The sequence below is a fragment of the Schistocerca americana genome, chromosome 2 (genome assembly GCF_021461395.2).
Source record: "Schistocerca americana isolate TAMUIC-IGC-003095 chromosome 2, iqSchAmer2.1, whole genome shotgun sequence".
NCBI classification, from domain to species: domain Eukaryota; kingdom Metazoa; phylum Arthropoda; class Insecta; order Orthoptera; family Acrididae; genus Schistocerca; species Schistocerca americana.
The window spans coordinates 789061799-789084789 of NC_060120.1; the positions used below are offsets into that span (position 1 = coordinate 789061799).

At 38.1% G+C, this 22991-nt stretch overlaps 1 protein-coding gene across 1 annotated transcript in view; it reads left to right on the forward strand.

The window, feature by feature from the left end:
* LOC124595233 (transmembrane protein KIAA1109) overlaps positions 1–22991 on the forward strand; it is a 509204-nt gene that overhangs the window by 278480 nt on the left and 207733 nt on the right. The window contains exons 47-50 of the mRNA XM_047133891.1: positions 8325–8710; positions 16142–16298; positions 16822–17004; positions 17971–18166. Coding sequence (XP_046989847.1) covers positions 8325–8710; positions 16142–16298; positions 16822–17004; positions 17971–18166 — 922 coding nt within the window. The remainder of the gene's footprint in view (positions 1–8324; positions 8711–16141; positions 16299–16821; positions 17005–17970; positions 18167–22991) is intronic.

A 22991-nucleotide genomic window follows, 5' to 3' on the forward strand; every position in this document is an offset into this window, starting at 1 on the left:
TTATTGTTTTTTTAAGGCAGTCTCTACTGTTTCTCTGCAAAGCCACTTGCAGTACCTACTTGTGGCTGCCAGGATGTGTATGGTGGTGGGCAGGTGTACATGGGTACTGTTAATAGGGAGTCCAACAGTGTATTGAGCAGCATAATTGCGGTTGGGAAAGATAAGAAATAGATATATCATCCATACCGGAACACATTTTGAGAGCAGGAAACCACTAAATTTGATTTGATAAGACTCAGTTCTGGGCAGTCACAAAATTGCACTGTACCAGGTTGTACAAAGCAGTATAAAATTTTATTGATATAGTGTTCCCTCCAATGAACCATGGACCTTGCCGTTGGTGGGGAGGCTTGTGTGTGTCAGCGATACAGATGGTTGTACCATAGGTGCAACCACAATGGAGGGGTATCTGTTGAGAGGCCAGACTAACATGTGGTTCCTGAAAAGGGGCAGCAGCTTTTTCAGTAGTTGAAGGGGCAACAGTCTGGATGATTGACTGATCTGGCCTTGTAATACTAACCAAAACGGCCTTGCCGTGCTGGTACTGCGAATGGCTGAAAGCAAGGGGAAACTACAGCTGTAATTTTTCCCAAGGGCATGCATCTTTACTGTATGGTTAAATGATGATGGTGTCCTCTTGTGTAAAATATTCTGGAGGTAAAATAGTCCCCCATTCAGATTTCCGGGCGGGGACTACTCAAGAGGACGTTGTTATCAGGAGAAAGAAAACTGGCGTTCTACGGGTCGGAGTGTGGAATGTCAGATCCCGTAATCGGGCAGGTAGGTTAGAAAATTTAAAAAGGGAAATGGATAGATATAGTGGAATTAGTGACGTTTGGTGGCAGGAGGAACAAGACTTTTGGTCAGGTGAATACAGGGCTATAAATACAAAATCAAATAGGGGTAATGTAGGAGTAGGTTTAATAATGAATAAAAAAAATAGGGGTGTGTGTAAGCTACTACTAACATCATAGTGAACACATTATTGTGGACAAGATAGACACAAAGCCCACACCTACTACAATTTGTATGCCAACTAGCTCTACAGATGATGAAGAAATTGATGAAATGTATGATGAGATTAAAGAAATTATTCAGGTAGTGAAGGGAGATGAAAATTTAATAGTCATTGGTGACTGGAATTTGATAGTAGGAAAAGGGAGAGAAGGAAATATAGTAGGTGAATATGGATTGGGGGTAAGAAATGAAAGAGGATGCCATTTGGTAGAATTTTGCACAGAGCATAACTTAATCATAGCTAACACTTGGTTCAAGAATCATAAAAGAAGGTTGTATACATGGAAGAATCCTAGGGATACTGATAGGTTTCAGGCAGATTATATAATGGTAAGACAGAGATTTAGGAACCAGGTTTTAAATTGTAAGACATTTCCAGGGGCAGATGTGGACTCTTACCACAATCTGTTGGTTATGAACTGTAGATTAAAACTGAAGAAATGGATCAAGTAGGTAAAAAGACGAGAGCTAGTAGAAATCCTTGGGTAACAGAAGAAATATTGAATTTAATTGATGAAAGGAGAAAATATAAAAATGCAGTAAATGAAGTAGGCAAAAAGGAATACAAACGTCTCAAAAATGAGATCGACAGGAAGTGCGAAATGGCTAAGCAGGGATGGGTAGGGGACAAATGTAAGGATGTAGAGGCTTATCTCACTAGGGGTAAGATAGATACTGCCTACAGGAAAATTAAAGAGACCTTTGGAGAAAGGAGAACCACTTGCATGAATTTCAAGAGCTCAGATGGAAACCCAGTTCTAAGCAAAGAAGGGAAAGCAGAAAGGTGGAAGGAGTATATAGAGGGCCTATACAAGGGCGATGTACTTGAGGAAAATATTATGGAAATGGAAGAGGATGTAGATGAAGATGAAATGGGAGATATGATATTGCGTGAAGAGTTTGACAGAGCACTGAAAGACCTGAGTCGAAACAAGGCCCCGGGAGTAGACAACATTCCATTAGAACGACTGATGGCCTTGGGAGAGCCAGTCCTGACAAAACTCTACCATCTGGTGAGCAAGATGTATGAGACAGGCGAAATACCCTCAGACTTCAAGAAGAATATAATAATTCCAATCCCAAAGAAAGCATGTGTTGACAGATGTGAAAATTACCGAACTATGAGTTTAATAAGTCACAGCTGCAAAATACTAACGCAAATTCTTTACAGACAAATGGAAAAACTGGTAGAAGCCAACCTCGGGGATGATCAGTTTGGATTCCGTTTAAATATTGGAACGTGAGGCAATACTGACCTTACGACTTATCTTAGAAGAAAGATTAAGGAAAGGCAAACCTACGCTTCTAGCATTTGTAGACTTAGAGAAAGCTTTTGACAATGTTGACTGGAATGCTCCCTTTCAAATTCTAAAGGTGGCAGGGGTAATATACAGGGAGCGAAAGGCTATTTACAATTTGTACAGAAACCAGATGGCAGTTACAAGAGTCGAGGGACATGAAAGGGAAGCAGTGGTTCAGAAGGGAGTGAGACAGGGTTGTAGCCTCTCCCTGATGTTATTCAATCTGTATATTGAGCAAGCAGTAAAGGAAACAATGAAAAATTTGCAGTAGGTATTAAAATTCATGGAGAAGAAATAAAAACCTTGAGGTTCGCTGATGACATTGTGGTTCTGTCAGAGACAGCAAAGAACTTGGAAGAGCAGTTGAACGGAATGGACAGTGTCTTGAAATGAGGATATACGATAAACATCAACAAAAGCAAAATGAGGATAATGGGACATAGTTGAATTAAATCAGGTGATGCTCAGGGATTTAGGATATAAAATGTGGACTGGCAAAGGCAAGGAAACCGTTTCTGAAGAGGAGAGATTGTGTTAACATGTAGTATATATCTAAGTGTCAGGAAGTCTTTTCTGAAAGTATTTGTATGGAGTGTAGCCATAACCCTGTATTCACCTGCCCTGAAGTCTTGTTCCTCCTGCCACCGAACTTCACTAATTCCCACTATATCTAGCTTTAACCTAGCCATTTGCCTTTTTAAATTTTCTAACCTACCTGCCCGATTAAGGGCTCTGACATTCCATGCTCCGGTTCATAAACTGCCAGTTTTATTTCTCCTGATAATGACGTCCTCCTGAGTAGTCTCCACCCGGAGATCCATATGAGGGACTATTTTACCTCTGGAATATTTTACCCAAGAGGACACCATCATCATTTGACCATACAATAAAGCTGCATGCCCTCTGGAAAAATTAAGGCTGTAGTTTCCGTTGCTTTCAGCCGTTCGCAGTACCAGCACAGCAAGGCCGTTTTGGTTAATGCTTCAATGCCGGATCAGCCAATCATCCAGACTGTTGCCCCTGTAACTAATGAAAAGACTGGTGCCCCTCTTCAGGAACCACATGTTTGTCTGGCCTCTCGACAGAGAGCCCTCCATTGTGGTTGCACCTACGGTATAGCTATCTGTATCACCGAGACACGCAAGCCTCCCCGCCAACGGCAAGGATCATGGTTCATGGCAGGTGGCTCACTGTTGATATAATAGTAATAATAAAAATAAGAATAGTATCAATAATAATGGTAATATAAATCAAGACAAGTTGCAGATAGACAGAAGATAAACTGCATTATGATTCAAAAAACACATGACATTGGAGTAATATTTTACAATATTTATTATGTTACAAACTGATTTTAGGCTGTTACGCCATATCAGGTACAAAGATAAATATATGTGGTAGTGAAATTTTTGTGGGATCAAAGATTTTAAATTAGTGCATCTAGAAAGTGTCTCAGCTGGTTTCCAAAGATGACAGTTGTTAATGTCTGGTTTAGGACTAAAATGAGAGGAATTATTTCAGTAAAATTGCAATGTAAAACTATTTTGCTTATATAAACTACGCGTCATGTTAAATAATGAACTAAATGGAGAATTTGCCCTGAAAACTCATTGACTGGAGTATAATCGTCTTCAGTGATGAGTCCTACTTTGAAATGAGCTCCAATAAGCAGTGAAGACTTGTATGGAGATGCCCTGGACAGTGTGGGATATCAATGTGACTGGAGTGATGGTCTGGGGTGCCATTTCTTTTCATACCATGACCCCTTTGTTGTCATCCATAGCACCCTTACAGCACAACAGTGTATCAATGATATTCTATGACCAGATTTGTTGCCCTTCATGGCAAGCTATACTCAGCTTACATTTTGGCAAGATAATGCCCACACAACAATTTCTACTGCTTGTCTTCCTGTTTGCCAAATCCTACCTTGGCCAGCAAAGTCAATAGATCTCTCTCCAAATGAAAATGTTTGGAGCATTATGGGCAGAGCCCTTCAACCAGCTCAGGATTTTGACAATCTAACACATGAACTTGACACAATTTGGCATGATATCCCCAAGACATCCAACAACTCTTATCAGTAAACACCAAGCCAAATAATTTCTTGCATAAGGGCCAGAAGTGGACCGTTGCGTTTGACCTTCTCAGTATGTGAAGCTCTTTCTCTTCGATGAATCAATCAATTTTTCTGACATTGTAATCATTTGTTTGTCTGTACATGTACATCACATCTACCAATTTCCACTGCATTCAGATAATTCCGGTGTGTGTGTGTGTGTGTGTGTGTGTGTGTGTGTGTGTGTGTGTGTGTGGTGGTTTTTTGTCTTGAGAGTGTATTACTTCAAATTATCAATATATTATCGTTTGCTGCACTGGATTACTCATATATGACATTGTTAAACAACTTAAATCAATTACATGTAAAATATGGATAACATTTCATTATTAGCTTAGCAGAATAGGCTACTTTCCTATGTTAAAAATATAGTTCAGATGGTTGTTATTCTGACTTATTATGACATCTAAATAGCATTTAAAGTCAATATTCTCACAACAAATGTTACTTTTATGTAACTACAGCTTAAAAAGCATTAAATATCAAGATCTGGTCACATGATCAAAAATGGTCTGTTATTGACTGATGTTCCGCTGACATCACATGCTAGGAGTAAGATGAAGCTATATGTGTTTTGTAGGAGCGTTAGCTGAAGTTATGAGGTTTTTACGTACATATTCTGGAAACCTTTAGCTATTTAGTGATAAAAAATGCAATTAAAACTTTTAAGTATAGAACATGATTTTGTGAACACTGATAGTGGAAGTCTTGTGATAGCTGATGCATTTATGCTTCACCCATTTAGAGCGGTGGTATGAACAATGGTGGACATTCTTTTCCCTGCTCTGCAACATCATTAAATTCACTCAAAACTAAGGAATTGTAGGACTTTCGCAAATAAGCCCCTATATTATAACCAGACTGTTGAGTATCAGTCATGAACTGTGACCCAAAGCACAATAAAATTATTCTTGGCAAAATTTAAGTGTTGATTTCCTCTGTAGAAGGCACTCTGCAGAATACTATATCCATCAGGAATTCGATGGCACAATGGATAGCGCATCTGACAGCAGATAAAGAGGTCACATGTCTGAATCCGGGAAGGGTCATACATTTTTAAAAGTTTTACACGAAATACGAAAACAGTGTTAGCAAGAACTGATTGTAGCCGTTGTTTCAGTTCGGGGACGTATTATATATAGCTTCACATTAGTCTTAACCTGAGAAATGGACAACAGAGGGTAAATCGTTTACTTTGCGAACAAACAATTTTTGTTTTTTGGAAAGCATTGCTAGTAGTGAAGATATCACCAAACACCCACAGTGCAATAAGATATAGGACAATGAGATTTATGTTTATGAGTGTAAACTAATGTTAGCATCTGAAGCAGACTTACTCCATCTTTAAGTACGATGATGAATCTGCAAAAGTTTAATCAATAAGAAACCTTGCTGGACAGTACGAAAATGAAAGCATTGTTTCTAATAAAGTAAACAGTATATAGTCAAATTAACTAGAAAATATCTTCTTGAATGTGATATGTGTGAATAGCAATTGAAAATGTAAGTGCATGTAAACAGCAAGGAAAACACAATAATATTCTGTTTCTGAGTGGCATGGTGAATTTTTTTAGTTGTCATTTGGTTTTCATATGAGAGGGCTGTTGAGTCATTTTCCAAACAAATTAAATGTTCTTTCAGATTAGATTCAAACCAGCAATCTATGTATATCATCTCATAAAATTCAACAGTCTACTACTCTAACAATTGAGCTACTGAGTAACTGAGATGCAGCTGACTGTAATGACAATTTTCACTAGGAGTGGGGTTTCGTTGAAAGACCCTATCCTTTGTTCTAACAACAGAGGTTATCATAGCGAACTTGTGTATCGACATGCTGGCAATTTGCCGGTACAGTGCAACCTCATTTTATACATCTTCTCATTCTCTGGACCACTCAAAAATGACTTTTATAGAGTTTTTATGGATTCATCTGTACAGTATGGTATTATACACCATTTGTAAACCATTTTCTGAAATGCAAATTCCAAAACAAGAGATCACTGTGTATTAGCATTATGACATCCTAGGAGCAGCAAGCTACCCAGTGTGACGTCAGAGGGCATCATGACTCAAAGTGAGCATTTTAGAGGGCTTTCAAATTATTTGAATTTCACTTCTATTTTTATAGAAGAATACTGAAATTCAAGAAAAAAAAACAAGGGAACATAAAATGATATAATTAATCATTTAAGACAAACTCCAGGAAACAGTCAAATACCCCATTTTCAGCACTAAGAAGCACAAAATATTAAACATCTCATTTTCCACTGCGAGTTACTTATGCCCCTGTTGTTGTAAAGACATATCAGCTTGAGGAAGTCCATGTATTCAGCACTTTTTCCATCCTTTTCATACAGTTTTAAAGGAGGGCTGAGGAAGGGAACAAAAGAAAAATTTGGATTAGGAATTAAAATCCATGGAGAAGAAATAAAAGATTTGAGGTTGCAGACAACATTGTAATTCTGTCAGAGACAGCAAAGGACCTGGAAGAACAGTTGAACAGCATGGATAGTGTCTTGAAAGAAGGCTACAAGATGAACATCAACAAAAGCAAAATGAGGATAATGGAACATAGTCAAATTAAATTGGGTGATGCTCAGGGATTTCGATTAGGAAATGAGGCACAAAAAGTAATAGATCTGTTTCCTATTTGGGAAGCAAAATAACTGATGATGGGCGAAGTAGAGAGGATATAAAATGTGGACTGGCAAAGGCAAGGAAAGCGTTTCTGAAGAGGAGAAATTGTGTTAACATCAAGTATGGATCTAAGTGTCAGAAAGTCTTTTCTGAAAGTATTTGTATGGAGTGTTGCCATTTATGGAAGTGAAACTTTGATGATTAATAGTTTAGACAAGATGAGAATAGAAGCTTTTGAAATGTAGTGCCACAGAAGAATGCTGAAGATTAGATGGGTAGACCACGTAACTAATGAGGAGGTACTGAATAGAATTGAGGAGAAGAGGAATTTGCGGCACAACATGACTAGAAGAAGGGATAAGTTGGTAGGACACACTCTGAGGCATCAAGGGATCATCAGTTTAGTATTGGAGGGAAGTGCGGAGGGTAAAAATCATAGAGAGAGGCCAAGGCATGAAGACTCTAAACAGTGTCAGAAGGATGTAGGTTGCAGTAGTTACTCAGAGATGAAGGTGCTTGCACAGGATAGAGTAGCATGGAGAGCTGCATCAAACCAGTCTCTGGACTGAAGACCACAACAACAACAATGAGAACAATCTAATGTAATTGGATAGATAAATCCAGTTTCTCAGAACTCTGAAGGTGGGAACTAGCGCTACAACATGTCCTTGATTCTCCCCACCCACCTGGCTTTAATTCATGTTAATTTCTTCTGTCTCAGCATTTCTTCACACTAACTACTCCTTTCTACACTCCATTTTAGTTTTCTGCATCATCTATTTTCTTACCTGTCTATTTTTTACTGTCCCTCTCCCATCTCTGTAACATACGATGCACGTAGCTTTTCAGTCTTATTAACTTGTAATGATGTTTCAGCTGTAATGTCTGTCTTCCGTATTACCCTGCCTTTCACCTTTAAGCTCTCAGGTTCTCAAATCTCATCCAGTGGAGTCCCCAAGAATCAGTCTTTCCTTCTCATCCTGTCTGGTGATTCTTCCCTGACCTACAGTCATGGGTGACTTTTTCAAAATCTACCGCTTTTCCTAGACCTTTCCAGTTCTTTTCATTCACGCATCTTCCGTCTCCTTCGACTCTTCTGCCTGAAGAAGGAGCCACTGGCTCCGAAAGCTTGCCTCATTATAACATTCTTTTATGTGTGTCTTCTGCCTCCATTATTATTATTATTATTATTATTATTGTGCTTTATTGCCATTGTACTGTTGGTTTATGCATTTGTGTTACTCTAGGGACAGGAACTAATGGCAGTTCATCTTTCGACACACTTGGCTCCAATTTATCATTGGTTGGGAATGTTGAAACAATGAGAATTGACATTGTTGTGAGTGAATATGGGAAATTTGCTGACAAGAAGAAGGGGAAAGGTGCTGGACAAGGAACAAAACAAGTGAAAAATCAGATGCACTCAAAATTTTGTCTCGATTTGCCACCTGAGACACCAGCATTCCTGTGTGAGAAGATTGGTGTTGAACTTGACCTGAAGAAAATGGCTGACATGACAGTTGATGACATGATTCAGAAGCAGAATGTTTTGTACATTTCCAGAGGCCAACTAAAAAAACACACCAGTAATATCCTGAATATCAGCCTAAATATACGCTACATATCACAGCAGGTATGTATAAAAAAATTTCGTAACCCAATCTCCCTATGTACTTCCCCTCCAGTCTTTACGCGCGCGCGCACACACACTCACACACACACACACACACACACACACACACACACACACACCAACCACAGTACTATTCCAGTGAATGGTAAGGTAATTCATATTCTTCAGGGAATGGTCATTTGATGTTAAACAAATTCCATGGTATTACTATCTAAAACTGTACATCACTTGCCTGTTCTTGCACATCAATAAATATTTCTGATTTCTGTTTGTCTGATTCTAAGTCACTTCGCTTAATGTGAGTACCTCACAGGTAGTTTCAAATTCATAGACATTGAAGTATACGGTGATGTCAGAAAGTATCATAGAGCTTTTATGTTATGTGATTCTCTTATCTTTTAGTGTCATGAATATTATTCCTTGGTTGCAATAAAATTTCACATTCAAGTTTTTTATGAGATTGCAAAAATCAACACAGTAATCAACTGAAAAATCAATGTATTCCTTGTTTTTCATCCTTAAATGTTTTTGTTTCACCCCGTTATTAGAGAATATCTTATCACTGTATAGAAAAATCCTGACAAGTTCTTTATTTTCATTTTAAGAGAACTGTACAACATAGAAAAATAATGCAATAATAAAATATATTATATATAGAATAAATGTTATATGAGGACAGTTGACCACAAGGGTACAGTAGCAGCATAGAATAGTGGTGTAGGCTGGATACTTTTTATCTGCTACCAGCAGGTGCTGTTAGGGCAAGAAGCAAGGAGAGGGATGGAAAACATACAGGAGGTAATGCATGTGGAAAATACAGTATTTTTAGAAACTGAATTTTTATTGTTGTTTGTGATCTACCATGATGCAGATGCATCTGTTCCATACTCATCAAGTAAGTAAGATTACACAGTGGTAAGACACTGGACTTGGAGGATGGCAATTCAAATCCCCATCCAGCTATCCTTATTTAGGGTTCCCAAAGTATCCATAAATTGCTTAAGTCAAATCTTTTGGTCAAAAAAAGATGCAGCTAATTTCTCTCCCCATCATTCCAGAATCTGAGTTTGTGCTGTCTCTAATAACTTCACCTCTTATAGGATGTTAAACCCTAATCTTCCTCCTCTCCTTTCCAAAATGATGAGATGAAAGTCATGGGCCGTGCATCCCATCCTGGGAGATGAGCATTGTTGATCATTTAGGAGCAAGTTTATGGTTCTATGGTTGTTCAAATACCTACTGCCTGTTGAGAATATCTCACAGCTTTTTGTATTGAACAGAGGCATAAAGAACACTCAAAGAGAGCAACAAGAGACCATATTAAGTGTTTTCCAACTAGATAAATCTTTCCACCAGCACTACAAATATATGAGGATCTATAAGTTGGATTAGAGGTAAAAGAATCATATCACCAGTAACTGCTGAACTAAGCAGTGATATTTTGAAACTACTACTGGAAACATCACCCTGAAAGTGGTAGCGTACTTTGCTTCAATCACAGCCATCAAGAGACGAATTTGCTTGTCATCCAGCAGCAGCTCCTCATACTGCATCATGTATACAACTTACTATCAAACTAAAGTCCCCAGCATTCCATACTCTCACTCATTTTCCAATATAACAAATATTCCTTAATAAAACATGAACAAGAAAGTCATTTGGGATTTACTCTAAACAGGCTGAGTGGTATGTTGATGATTTTCACTTATGGACCGTCTGACAGCAACTGAATAAAACACAATTTTAGTGCCATACGCGTTTCGCCTTTATTTTCTGCAAGGCATCATCAGTGGCCTGTAATATGTACATATGTTAGCTGTTTTATTTACATTTTTGTCACTGTGCCTATAGGTTATAAACAGTTCTGGTGGTTGGTATTTCCTATTAAGTAGTAATGTTTTGAACTGTACTTACAGGTTGCGTAGACAGTTTCTTACATATTACGCTCCTGTTGCATTTTTGGTCTTGTTCTTCTTCCTATGAGCGCCAATTTGCTGTTTTTTCTGCATTCCACAGCACTATGCACTGAACGCTTTTTTTAAATGCAATGTTTTGGTTTCTGTTGCCGACTGTCAAATGTTTTTGCCAAAGATCGAATATTACTGCCAAACTTATGAGTGTAACTATCGAAGTATCTGTGGTCTGTTCGTGTATGCATTTGTGTGTGCGCTTGTGTATATGTGTGTGTGTGTGTGTGTGTGTGTGTGTGTGTGTTTTTTTTGGTGTCATATTAATTTAATTTAATTTAATTTTATTGTATTTAATTATTTATTTTTGTTTATGTCCTGTGTATGTGTGTGTGTGTTTTGGTGTGTTTTTTTTTTTTTTTTTTTTTTGTGCCGTGTATGTGTGGTTGTCTGTATTTTGGTGTTATGCTTTTTTTTTTGAGGGGGGGGGGCCTGTGTATGTGTGTGTGTGTGTGTGTGTGTGTGTGTGTATTTTGGTGTTATATACTTTTTTTATGTTATCATTTCCTTTATTAAGTGTAGTAAGGAGCCTGTGCTGATGTGTGTTTGTTCATTTATCACATGTTTGTTTTCTGCTATGGCTTTCTGGATGTGGAAGTTTTCTTGCATTTGTATAAGATGTTTGTCATGGTTGCTTATTCTCATTATTTTCATTTCTTGTTCCATGTTTGTAGGATGATGGTTGTAGTGTTTTAAATGCTCTGCAAATGTGGAATGGTTTGTTTCATACTTCCAACATCTGATATGGTCTTTGTATCGTGTATCAAAATTCCTGCATGTCATGCCTATGTATACTGCATCACAACTTTGACATTCAAGTTTATATATTCCTGATTGTTGGAATTTGTCCCTTTTGGTAGCTGGCTGGCTTAGGTGTGATTGAAGGGTTTCCCCAGGCTTATATGCTATTTTGAAGCCCTGTCTCTTTAGGATGTTTGCAACTCTGTGTGTTAGTTTATGTGTGTAGGTCATGGTGTACCATTTGGTTCTTTTCTGTGTGGTGTTGTCATTTATTTTTTGATTGAGCCTGTGTACTACATGTGTGTCATACCCGTTGTTCCTAGCTATTTGTATGATCGTGTTCATTTCTTGTTCATAGTTTCTCTTACTGAGTGGGATTCTGTTTAATCTATGTAACATGTGCCTTAGTGCTGCAAATTTCTGGCTTTGGGGGTGGTTGGATGTGGAATGTATTATTGTGTCCGTGGCTGTTGGTTTTCTAAAGATGTTAAATGTATGTTTTCCATTTTCTTTTTTAATTGTAATGTCAAGAAAATTTATTTGATTTTCTTTTTCTTTTTCAAGTGTGAATTTTATGTTCTTATGAGCTTTGTTTATTTCTGAATGGAGTTCATCTATTTTTTCACTTGGCTCGTCTACCAAACAAATAATGTCGTCCACATATCTGTACCAATATATGATTTTGAAACTTTCATTTGTGGTTATCTTATCAAATATCTGATTTTCAAGGTGACTGATGAAAATGTTTGCTAGTGTTCCTGATATTGGGGATCCCATGGGCAGTCCATCAGTTTGTAGATAATATTCTTCCTCAAATTGAAAGTAGTTTTGTTCAGTTGTCAGTCTGAGCATATCTGTTATTTCTTTTATTGCGTCTGTGGTGAGGTTGCTGTGGGATGAGAGATTTTGTTCTATGATTTCTATTGTTTCTGTGATAGGGATGGAGGTATACATATTTTCTATATCGAATGAACTGCCCATGGGATCCCCAATATCAGGAACACTAGCAAACATTTTCATCAGTCACCTTGAAAATCAGATATTTGATAAGATAACCACAAATGAAAGTTTCAAAATCATATATTGGTACAGATATGTGGACGACATTATTTGTTTGGTAGACGAGCCAAGTGAAAAAATAGATGAACTCCATTCAGAAATAAACAAAGCTCATAAGAACATAAAATTCACACTTGAAAAAGAAAATCAAATAAATTTTCTTGACATTACAATTAAAAAAGAAAATGGAAAACATACATTTAACATCTTTAGAAAACCAACAGCCACGGACACAATAATACATTCCACATCCAACCACCCCCAAAGCCAGAAATTTGCAGCACTAAGACACATGTTACATAGATTAAACAGAATCCCACTCAGTAAGAGAAACTATGAACAAGAAATGAACACGATCATACAAATAGCTAGGAACAACGGGTATGACACACATGTAGTACACAGGCTCAATCAAAAAATAAAAACACAAATAAAAAACAAACACAACATTTCCACAATACAAAAGAACTCACAAGCTGAAAACTTACAAACACACTCAACAAACACACACAATGACAACACCACACAGAAAAGAACCAGATGGTACACCATGACCTACACACATAAACTAACACACAGAGTTGCAAACATCCTAAAGAGACAGGGCTTCAAAATAGCATATAAGCCTGGGCAAACCCTTCAATCACACCTAAGCCAGCCAGCTTCCAAAAGGGACAAATTCCAACAATCAGGAATATATAAACTTGAATGTCAAAGTTGTGATGCAGTATACATAGGCATGACATGCAGGAATTTTGAAACAAGATACAAAGAACATATCAGATGTTGGAAGTATGAAACAAACCATTCCACATTTGCAGAGCATTTAAAACACTACAACCATCATCCTACAAACATGGAACAAGAAATGAAAATAATGAGAATAAGCAACCATGACAAACATCTTATACAAATGCAAGAAAACTTCCACATCCAGAAAGCCATAGCAGAAAACAAACATGTGATAAATGAACAAACACACATCAGCACAGGCTCCTTACTACACTTAATAAAGGAAATGATAACATAAAAAAAAGTATATAACACCAAAATACACACACACACACACACACACACACACACACACACACACACACACACACACTCATACACACTCACACACACACACACACACACACACACACACACACACACACAGCCCCCCCCCCCCTCAAAAAAAAAAAAAAAAAAAAAAAAAGCATAACACCAAAATACAGACAGACACACATACACGGCACAAAAATATATATATATATCACACCAAAACACACACACACATACACAGGACATAAACAAAAATAAATAATTAAATACAATAAAATTAAATTAAATTAATATGACACCAAAAACACACACACACACACACACACACACACACACACACACACACACACACATACACAAGCGCACACACAAATGCATACACGAACAGACCACAGATACTTCGATAGTTACACTCATAAGTTTGGCAGTAATATTCGATCTTTGGCAAAAACATTTGACAGTCGGCAACAGAAACCAAAACATTGCATTTAAAAAAAGCGTTCAGTGCATAGTGCTGTGGAATGCAGAAAAAACAGCAAATTGGCGCTCATAGGAAGAAGAACAAGACCAAAAATGCAACAGGAGCGTAATATGTAAGAAACTGTCTACGCAACCTGTAAGTACAGTTCAAAACATTACTACTTAATAGGAAATACCAACCACCAGAACTGTTTATAACCTATAGGCACAGTGACAAAAATGTAAATAAAACAGCTAACATATGTACATATTACAGGCCACTGATGATGCCTTGCAGAAAATAAAGGCGAAACGCGTATGGCACTAAAATTGTGTTTTATTCAGTTGCTGTCAGACGGTCCATAAGTGAAAATCATCAACATACCGTAGTATTACGCGCAACTGAGGGGGACAGGACCAAAAAATTGAAGGCTGAGTGGTACTTGTGTAGGCTGTTTTACTGTACATAATCAAGTATCAAGCTGATCACCTCCCAGGTTAATAAAGAATGCAAGAATTATTTTATATTTATCAGGGTACAGAAGGAATTGTACTTCAGGCTACATTTTTAAGTCCATGTTTTATAGAATTTTGTCAGCATTCTACAAGTAATTTGTTATTTACACTGAAAGATATAAACTGGGATATGCTGTCGTCTCCTCTGTTGTGCTCCCTGACTGTGTTCTCAAGATTCACTTACCCAGTGAATACACTGTATTTGAGACAAATTATATAAACTCTTGAGGGCACTGGTGAAGAATAGATGTAATCATAGATTTAAATTAAGTAGCTCTGAATCAATAAGTGCTCTTCAGCCTGTGTGTGGTGTGTTTTGCACAACAAACTAGTTCAGACAATCTGATTGCCTTCTCTCCCTACAGAAGCAGCAGAAGCATGTCTTTCTTCTGGGTAATAGGATATGCGGGAATTAGGACAAATAAATCTGCATGCAAATAAGTGAAGGATGTATGTGCACAAGAGAGACTAAGCCACCATGTGCTGTCATACTATATGCAGTTCTTTGTTGTGGAAGCACAGGATCATTCATCACTGATAAGATTGTCTCTAATGTATTGTCATCAAAGAGACATTCAGTCTTAATCTTTCTTTCTTCTTTCATTGGGAGGGAGGGTGGTCTCCTTGCCAACATCATTTGTCAACCTTTACTTGGAAAGAAGAGTGCTTGTGTTTGAAGAATACCAAGATGTAGTCGATGAAGCAATGATTCAACCATAGCATTCCTCCTACCAATTACTGAGGTTGGGGGGGGGGGGGGGGGGGGGGGAAGAAAGAAAAAGGGTCATTTTAATCCATCGCTGGTAGGGCTCTGCCATATTGCATGTGGATAACAGAAAGTGTTTTACTCTGACATCAGACCAACCAGGCAACACTTGATACACCAGCCAGTCTGTCATACATTTTAGGTGACAGGAAGAAGAATGTACTGCTGTATTTGCTGTACTATTTTGGGCCTTGTGAGCCCTGACTGGGGGAACCCATTACATTAAAGTGAACAGGGAATATTCAATAGAAGTGAAAGCAACATTGTATGCAGTTGTGATAATCTTTTGGAGCCTGTCACATTGTTTAAAACTGAAAGTAATATCATGAAACAAGCAAACAATTTACATCAGTAGCGACAAGATGAAATATTGGTAACATACTGATACAATACAGTGCACCTGTTAAGAAACTGTATACATCACAGTAATGTGACTTAGTTGAGATGCTCAGCGAAGGTAATCAGACTTTTTTTGTTGAAAAAAAGATGATTGTGTTTTCACAAAAACCTGTTTGATAATTTTAGAGAAACAGTAATAAAAGTTCAGAGAATCAGTATTTGAACTAGGCTGTGCAGCAATTATACTATCTTCATCATGTATATCATTCACACATCGTCAGAATGAGATGATGAGATTAGGGTTAGGGCACATATGGAGGCATACTCACAATCATTCTCTACCTCCACTCTGTTTGCAAATAGAATAGTATCGTGAGTTGATAATAATGGGGCAGTAACTTGTGAAGTATAGTTATGTTGATCTATCTATTCTTCAGATAAACATTTTTCTCCCCATTCACTGCTTATAGCATGCTGAAATAATTCTATAATTTTGTAGGCATATATATGCAGGAGATAAGTTTCTGCATTTATTCACAGGTAAACATGCCTCTCCTGAGACTCTTGCATCAAATCAGTAACATGTACCAGAATGTGAAAGAAACACAAATGGAACTAAAAGAGGAACAGCAGCCTGTTGATCTGAAACATGAGCCTTCAGTCAATATGACTCACAAAAATAATGGATCATCATCAAGTAAGTTGGACAAAGTATGTCTTGTGCATTTCACATTAAGAAACTAAGAGAAACTATGCAATAGTATTACTGCTTAGTATACGAGCAAGTATATTTAAAGCACTTAGGTGAAAACAGTGTTGTTATAGTGGTGTTAACATTTAATTCGCTGTAAAACGTGTTTTGAACGTCTTTCCTAGTCGTCATATTGAAATGAATGATTTAAACGATAGCTGTGTATTTTTCAGCTGTAGATATAAGGTGCTGAAGGGAAGAAATATCATTCTCAAGCCTAGATAAAAAGGGATTCAAACTCAGTTGTTAGATATAAGGTGCTGAAGGGAAGAAATATCATTCTCAAGCCTAGATAAAAAGGGATTCAAACTCAGTTGTTAATCTGTTGATGCTGCCAATTCTTTCCCTTTCCCTTCAGAGGGATGGAGTACCTTAAGTTCTCTTCCATCGCCCTCATAAGTTGTGAGTGATTAATGCTTCTTAGCAGCTTTCAAATTTTTGAAGCTTCGTATATTGTCTTTGTTTACAGCATCTGACCTCCATGAACCTGCAGCCTTAATTGATGAAAAAATAAAAATACCTCAGACAATGATCCCTCCTGAATTTCCACATTCATTGAGTCAGCACAAGACGATCTCCCCTTCAGCGTCTCTACGATCCAGGCCTCAGAGCTTCGCCCAGAAACTACGCTCCACCAGTAAGAGTGTTAAAGGTACAAATCAGTCTACAAAATGTGTTAAAAGCTTCTAGTTTAAAAATTCAATTAAGAGAATTGTTTCAAGATCCAGTATCACTGGGGATATTATAATACTCCATTTCTCCCATTATGATGTAATTCACAGAAACCCTTTGACTTTTTGTAATATATATTCATGTTTTGAAAAACAATCACAAACACAATTTAATCCAATTTAAAGCAAATTGCATCAAAAGAAACTTTCACCTGAGAAAACTGTAAAATTGTAGAGAGAAAGGATGGTTGGCAAACACTGACCTTTAGGAGATGTAATTCCAGTTCTGCTGACACATGTTTAAGAGTGAATTTACCTCTCAATTTTTGATAAGGGTCTCTTTCTAAATCTGAGAATCATTGTGTAATATCCCTCATTTCTTACCCTGCCGAATCTCTCTCTCTGTCTTTCCTTGCTGAGGAACAAACTAATAGTGTCAGAAGCTAAGAATATTTTATTTATTTCACAGTATTTGTTACCAGTATTGGAATTTCACCCCTTGAAGATAAGTACTGACTAATCACTCAGTTTCAAGCTAATTCAATAAGGAGCTGAATGTTATTGAACTGTATTTTGGAACTACTTATTTGGGTAATTTATCTTATTTTGCCATGAGAAGCAGAGAATAAAATTAATATATTGTGTTTAATAGGTTGTAAACTGATATTTTATGATAATTTCAGTGTAGCAAAAGAATGTTAAGGCTATAAACGAAAGTTAATGTAAGACAGTATATACTGTTGTTTCATCTTATCTTTGCCACAGTGTAGTGAGATGAGAAATTCCAAGTGTGGAAAAATGCTGTCTTCATTGTTGTGGCTAAGGATGCTATGGCTATTGCTGACCTGAGCTACTGCTAATGCACTATAAACAGTACTGCCCTGTATATAATGTAAGGCTTGTGCTTTGAAAATACGCAATGTAAGCATCTTCTTGTTCTTTATTAGGATATATAAACTTGAACGAAGGAGTGACAACTCCTATGTTTGCTGTTAGTCCTTCTGGATCAGGCTTGGAACATGTCACTATTGCTTCAGATAAAAGTAAAGACTGCATAAATGCCACTCCTCAGTGTTGGAAAACAGTTTATTATCTACTGGATCTGTATGCCACAATGCCTGAAACCAAGACAATTACTCACAGGTAATTTGTTCAGTTGTTTTGATTTAATCCATTCTTTTTGCCTTTTATTTGTACAACTTTTAATTTTTACATGTATGTGGGATCATGTTTTCTTGTGGTTGTGTGCCAGTTATTGAAATTTGTTAGTAAATGGAACAAAGATGAAATTACTGTTTCTCCAATTCTATGCCTTACAGTATCAGGTTCTGTGACACTGACTGGAGCTTGTAAAAGGACGTGCTATGTATTGTGCAAGCATTTTAATGAAACATATTTTCACGATGCATTTATGTCACTTCATGACGTAGATACAGCATACATAGTCAAGAAACTTCAGCCCCCTTATAGCATAATTTGACCGCTGTAAACAATACATTAAATTTCAAAGACAGAAATGAACTAATTTTCTTAAGATAATTTATAATACTATTGAACAGTGAGAAAAAAAGGAGAAAAAAAGGAGCAGAGTGGAGGTTCTCAACCAGAGGCTTCGTCGACTCTGTGACGGTCGTGGCTGCAGATTTCTAGACTTGCGCTATTGGGTGTGAAATTGTAGGATGCCCCTAGATAGGTCAGGGGTGCACTACACAAAGGAAGTGGCTACTCGGGTAGCAGAGTACTTGTGGCGTGCACATGGGTTTTTTTTAGGCTAGGCAGTAGTGCGAGGTGTCCCGATGAACACTCACCAGTCGACGTGCAGGCAGGGAAATCAGGATGCGCTCAGTGTAAAGACACTTCAGCTATCAAGATATTAGCAGTAAATTTTCAGAGTGTTTGGAATAAAGTTCCTGAATTTACTACCATCCAGGAAGCGTGTGGCGCGCAAATTATTCTCAGGACTGAGACCTGGCTGAACCCTGAGATAGGACGTCCTGAAATATTTAGCGAGGGTTGGAACGTGTATCGGGAAGACAGATTAGACACCGTAGGAGGTGGTGTCTTCATTGCAGTTGACAAAAATATTGCGTCTACTGAGGTCAAAGTAGAGTGTGATTGTGAAGTTATCTGGACACGTTTAACAGGGCTAGGAGAAATAAAGTTAATTGTTGGGTGTTATTACCGGCCACCAGGTTCCAGCATGACAGTTCTAGAGTCATTCAAAGGGAGTCTACACTCTGTATCACAGAAGTACCCGGATCATGCTATATTAGTCAGAAGCGACTTCAACCTACCTAGTATAGATTTAAATGTCTATGGATTCATTACGGATGGTACAGACAAGCCGTCGTGTGAATTACTTTTGAACACATTATCCAAAAACTGTCTTGAGCAGCTAAATCGACAGCCGACGCATAATGGAAATATTTTAGATCTGGTAGCCAAGAACAGACCAGACCTCATCGACGGTGTCGGTGTTGAGACAGGGATTAGTGATCATGATGTTGTCATTATGACTATGGTTACGAAAGTTAAAAAGTCAGTCAAGAAGGCTAGGAGAGTAGTCTTACTAGAAAAAGCAGATAAGCAGTTGTTAGCATCCCACTTAGTAAATGAATCGACTTCATTTACTTCCGGTACGATGGATGTGGAAGGATTATGGGCAAATTTTAAACACATTGTAAATCACGTATTGGAGAAGAATGTGCCGAAAAAGTGGGTTATGGATGGAAAAGACCACCGTGGTTTAACAACGCAATTCGGAGAATGCTCAGGAAGCATAGACAGTTGCACTCGCGGTACAAGAAAGATCGGGCGAATGAGGACGGGCAAAAGTTAGTAGAGATTCGTGCTGCTGTAAAAAGAGCGATGCACGAAGCATACAACCACTACCACCGTCATACCTTAGCAAAAGATCTTGCTGAAAACCCAAGGAAAATCTGGTCTTACGTAAAATCGGTAAGTGGGTCGAAGGCTTCCATCCAGTCACTCACAGATCAGTCTGGCCTGGCAACGGAAGACAGCAAAACAAAAGCTGAAATTTTAAATTTAGCATTTGATAAATCTTTCACGCAGGAGGATCGTACAAACATACCGCCGTTTGAGTCTCGTACAGATACCCATATGGAGGACATAGTGATAGACATCGAAGGGGTTGTGAAGCAGCTGGATGGGTTGAAAATAAATAAATCGCCAGGTCCTGATGGGATTCCAATTCGGTTTTACAGAGAGTACTCTACTGCATTGGCTCCTTACTTAGCTTGCATTTATCACGAATCTCTTGCCCAACGTAAAGTCCCGAGCGACTTGAAAAAAGCGCAGGTGACACCTGTATATAAGAAGGGTAGAAGGACAGATCCTCAAAATTACAGACCAATATCCGTAACATCGGTTTGTTGCAGGATTCTCGAACATATTCTCAGTTCGAATATAATGGATTTCCTTGGGACAGAGAAGTCGCTGTACATGCATCAGCACAGCTTTAGAAAGCATCGCTCCTGCGAAACGCAACTCGCCCTTTTTTCACATGATATCTTGCGAACCATGGATGAAGGATATCAGACGGATGCCATATTCCTTGATTTCCAGAAAGCGTTTGACTCGGTGCCCCACTGCAGACTCCTAACTAAGGTACAAGCATATGGGATTGGTTCCCAAATATGTGAGTGGGTCGAAGACTTCTTAAGTAATAGAACCCAGTACGTTGTCCTCAATGGTGAGTGTTCATCGGAGGTGAGGTTATCATCTGGAGTGCCCCAGGGAAGTGTTGTAGGTCCGCTGTTGTTTTCCATGTACGTAAATGATCTTTTGGATAGGGTGGATAGCAATGTGCAGCTGTTTGCTGATGATGCTGTGGTGTACGGGAGCGACTGTAGGAGGATACAAGATGAATTGGACAGGATTTGTGATTGGTGTAAAGAATGGCAGCTAACTCTAAATATAGATAAATGTAAATTAATGCAGATGAATAGGAAAAATAATCCCGTAATGTTTGAATACTCCATTAGTAGTGTAGCGCTTGACACAGTCACGTCGATTAAATATTTGAGCATAACATTGCAGAGCGATATGAAGTGGGACAAGCATGTAATGGCAGTTGTGGGAAGGCACATAGTCGTCTTCGGTTCATTGGTAGAATTTTGGGAAGATGTGGTTCACCTGTAAAGGAGACCGCTTATAAAACAGTAATACGACCTATTCTTGAGTACTGCTCGAGCGTTTGGGATCCCTATCAAGTCGGATTGAGAGAGGACATAGAAGCAATTCAGAGGCGGGCTGCTAGATTTGTTACTGGTAGGTTTGTTCATCACACGAGTGTTACAGAAATTCTTCAGGAACTCGGGTGTGAGTCTCTAGGGACAAGGAGGGGTTCTTTTTGTGAATCGCTACTGAGGAAATTTAGAGAACTTGCATTTGAGGCTGACTGCAGTACAATTTTACTGCCGCCACAAAGAAAAGATACGAGAGATTAGGGCTCATACAGAGGCATATAGGCAGTCATTTTTCGGTCGTTCTGTTTTGGAGTGGAGCAGGGAGAAAAGGTGCTAGTTGTGGTACCAGGTACCCTCTGCCAAGCACCGTAAGGTGGATTGTGGAGTATGTATGTAGATGTAGATGATAAAAAGATGAAGTTGTGTTTGAGGCATTTAAATTTACATTGAGCAGTTTTTGATTGTACACACCTGCATTGATCTAGATTTCCTTCCAATCAGCTATTGTTTCTAATAGTGTGATTTCAGTGTCTCAGAACAAAACGATTATATAAAGCAGAAAAAGTAATAAGCGGTTGAGTGAAAATCAGAACATATAAGTGAGCAGTCATTAACTTGAGTTTTGGTTTAAATACCGCAGTACATTACTGGGTGTGGTTCTATTGATGGCCCTTCTGGCCTTTAATCTGATTGCCAAGGCAGTTATGGAGATGGAAAATTTAACTTAAACTCAAACCACAGTACAACTTTTGATTTTCAGCTTAGACAAATTGTTACTCAATATGGCAGTCACTTAAATGCTGGTATGTATTCTTAACAAACTGGGCATGAAAGACCTGAATTTCTGTAATCATAACTTAAGATTCCCCACTTACAAATCCTAAGAAGTTAATCTGATGCTACGTAAGATGCGATAAGAAGCGGAAATTCTGAGCGCATATAGTACATGGTAAGCAATGAAAAAAGTTGAGCTTTTTGTTTTCTTTTGTGCTGTGCTTTCTGTGGTAACTTAATCATCATTTATGCTGAAAAGTGTGCTTCAAACTTTCCTTTTTCTTCCCCTTTTTTCTGCAGTAAATCTATTGAATCCTTCTGTTCACTGTCAAATATTGTACATTAATAGTAAGAAGAAATTCATTGTTACTTTCATTTTTGCTGTTTTCTATACATTTGTTATGAAATTTTGTTTTTGCGGATGTCTGATGCATGAGCTTCTATGAGAGAGAAACCAGACACCTCATATTACTATGAAACTACACTGAAGTAGCAGAAGTCATGGGATAGCACATGGACTTGTACAGATGGTGGTAGTATCACATACACAAGATATAAAAGGGCAGTTCATTGGCTTAGCTATCATTTGTACTCACATAATTCATAAGAAAAGGTTTCCAAAGTGATTAAGGCTACACGACAGGAATTAACAGACCTTGAACATCGAATGGTAGTTGGAGCTAGACACATGGACATTCCTTTTCAGAAAGTGTTAGGAAATTCAGTATTCTGAGATCCTCAGTGTCAAGACTATGCCGAGAATACTAAATTTCGGGCATTACTTCTCACCATGGACAACTCAGTGACCATCAACCTTCGCTTAACGATTGAGAGAAGCAGTGTTTGCTTAGTGTAGTCAGTGCTAACAGACAAGCAACACTGCATGAAATATTCACAGAAATCAATGTGGGATGTATGACGAACTTATCCATTAGGACATTGTGGTGAAATTTGGATTTAATGGACTGTGGCAACAGACAACC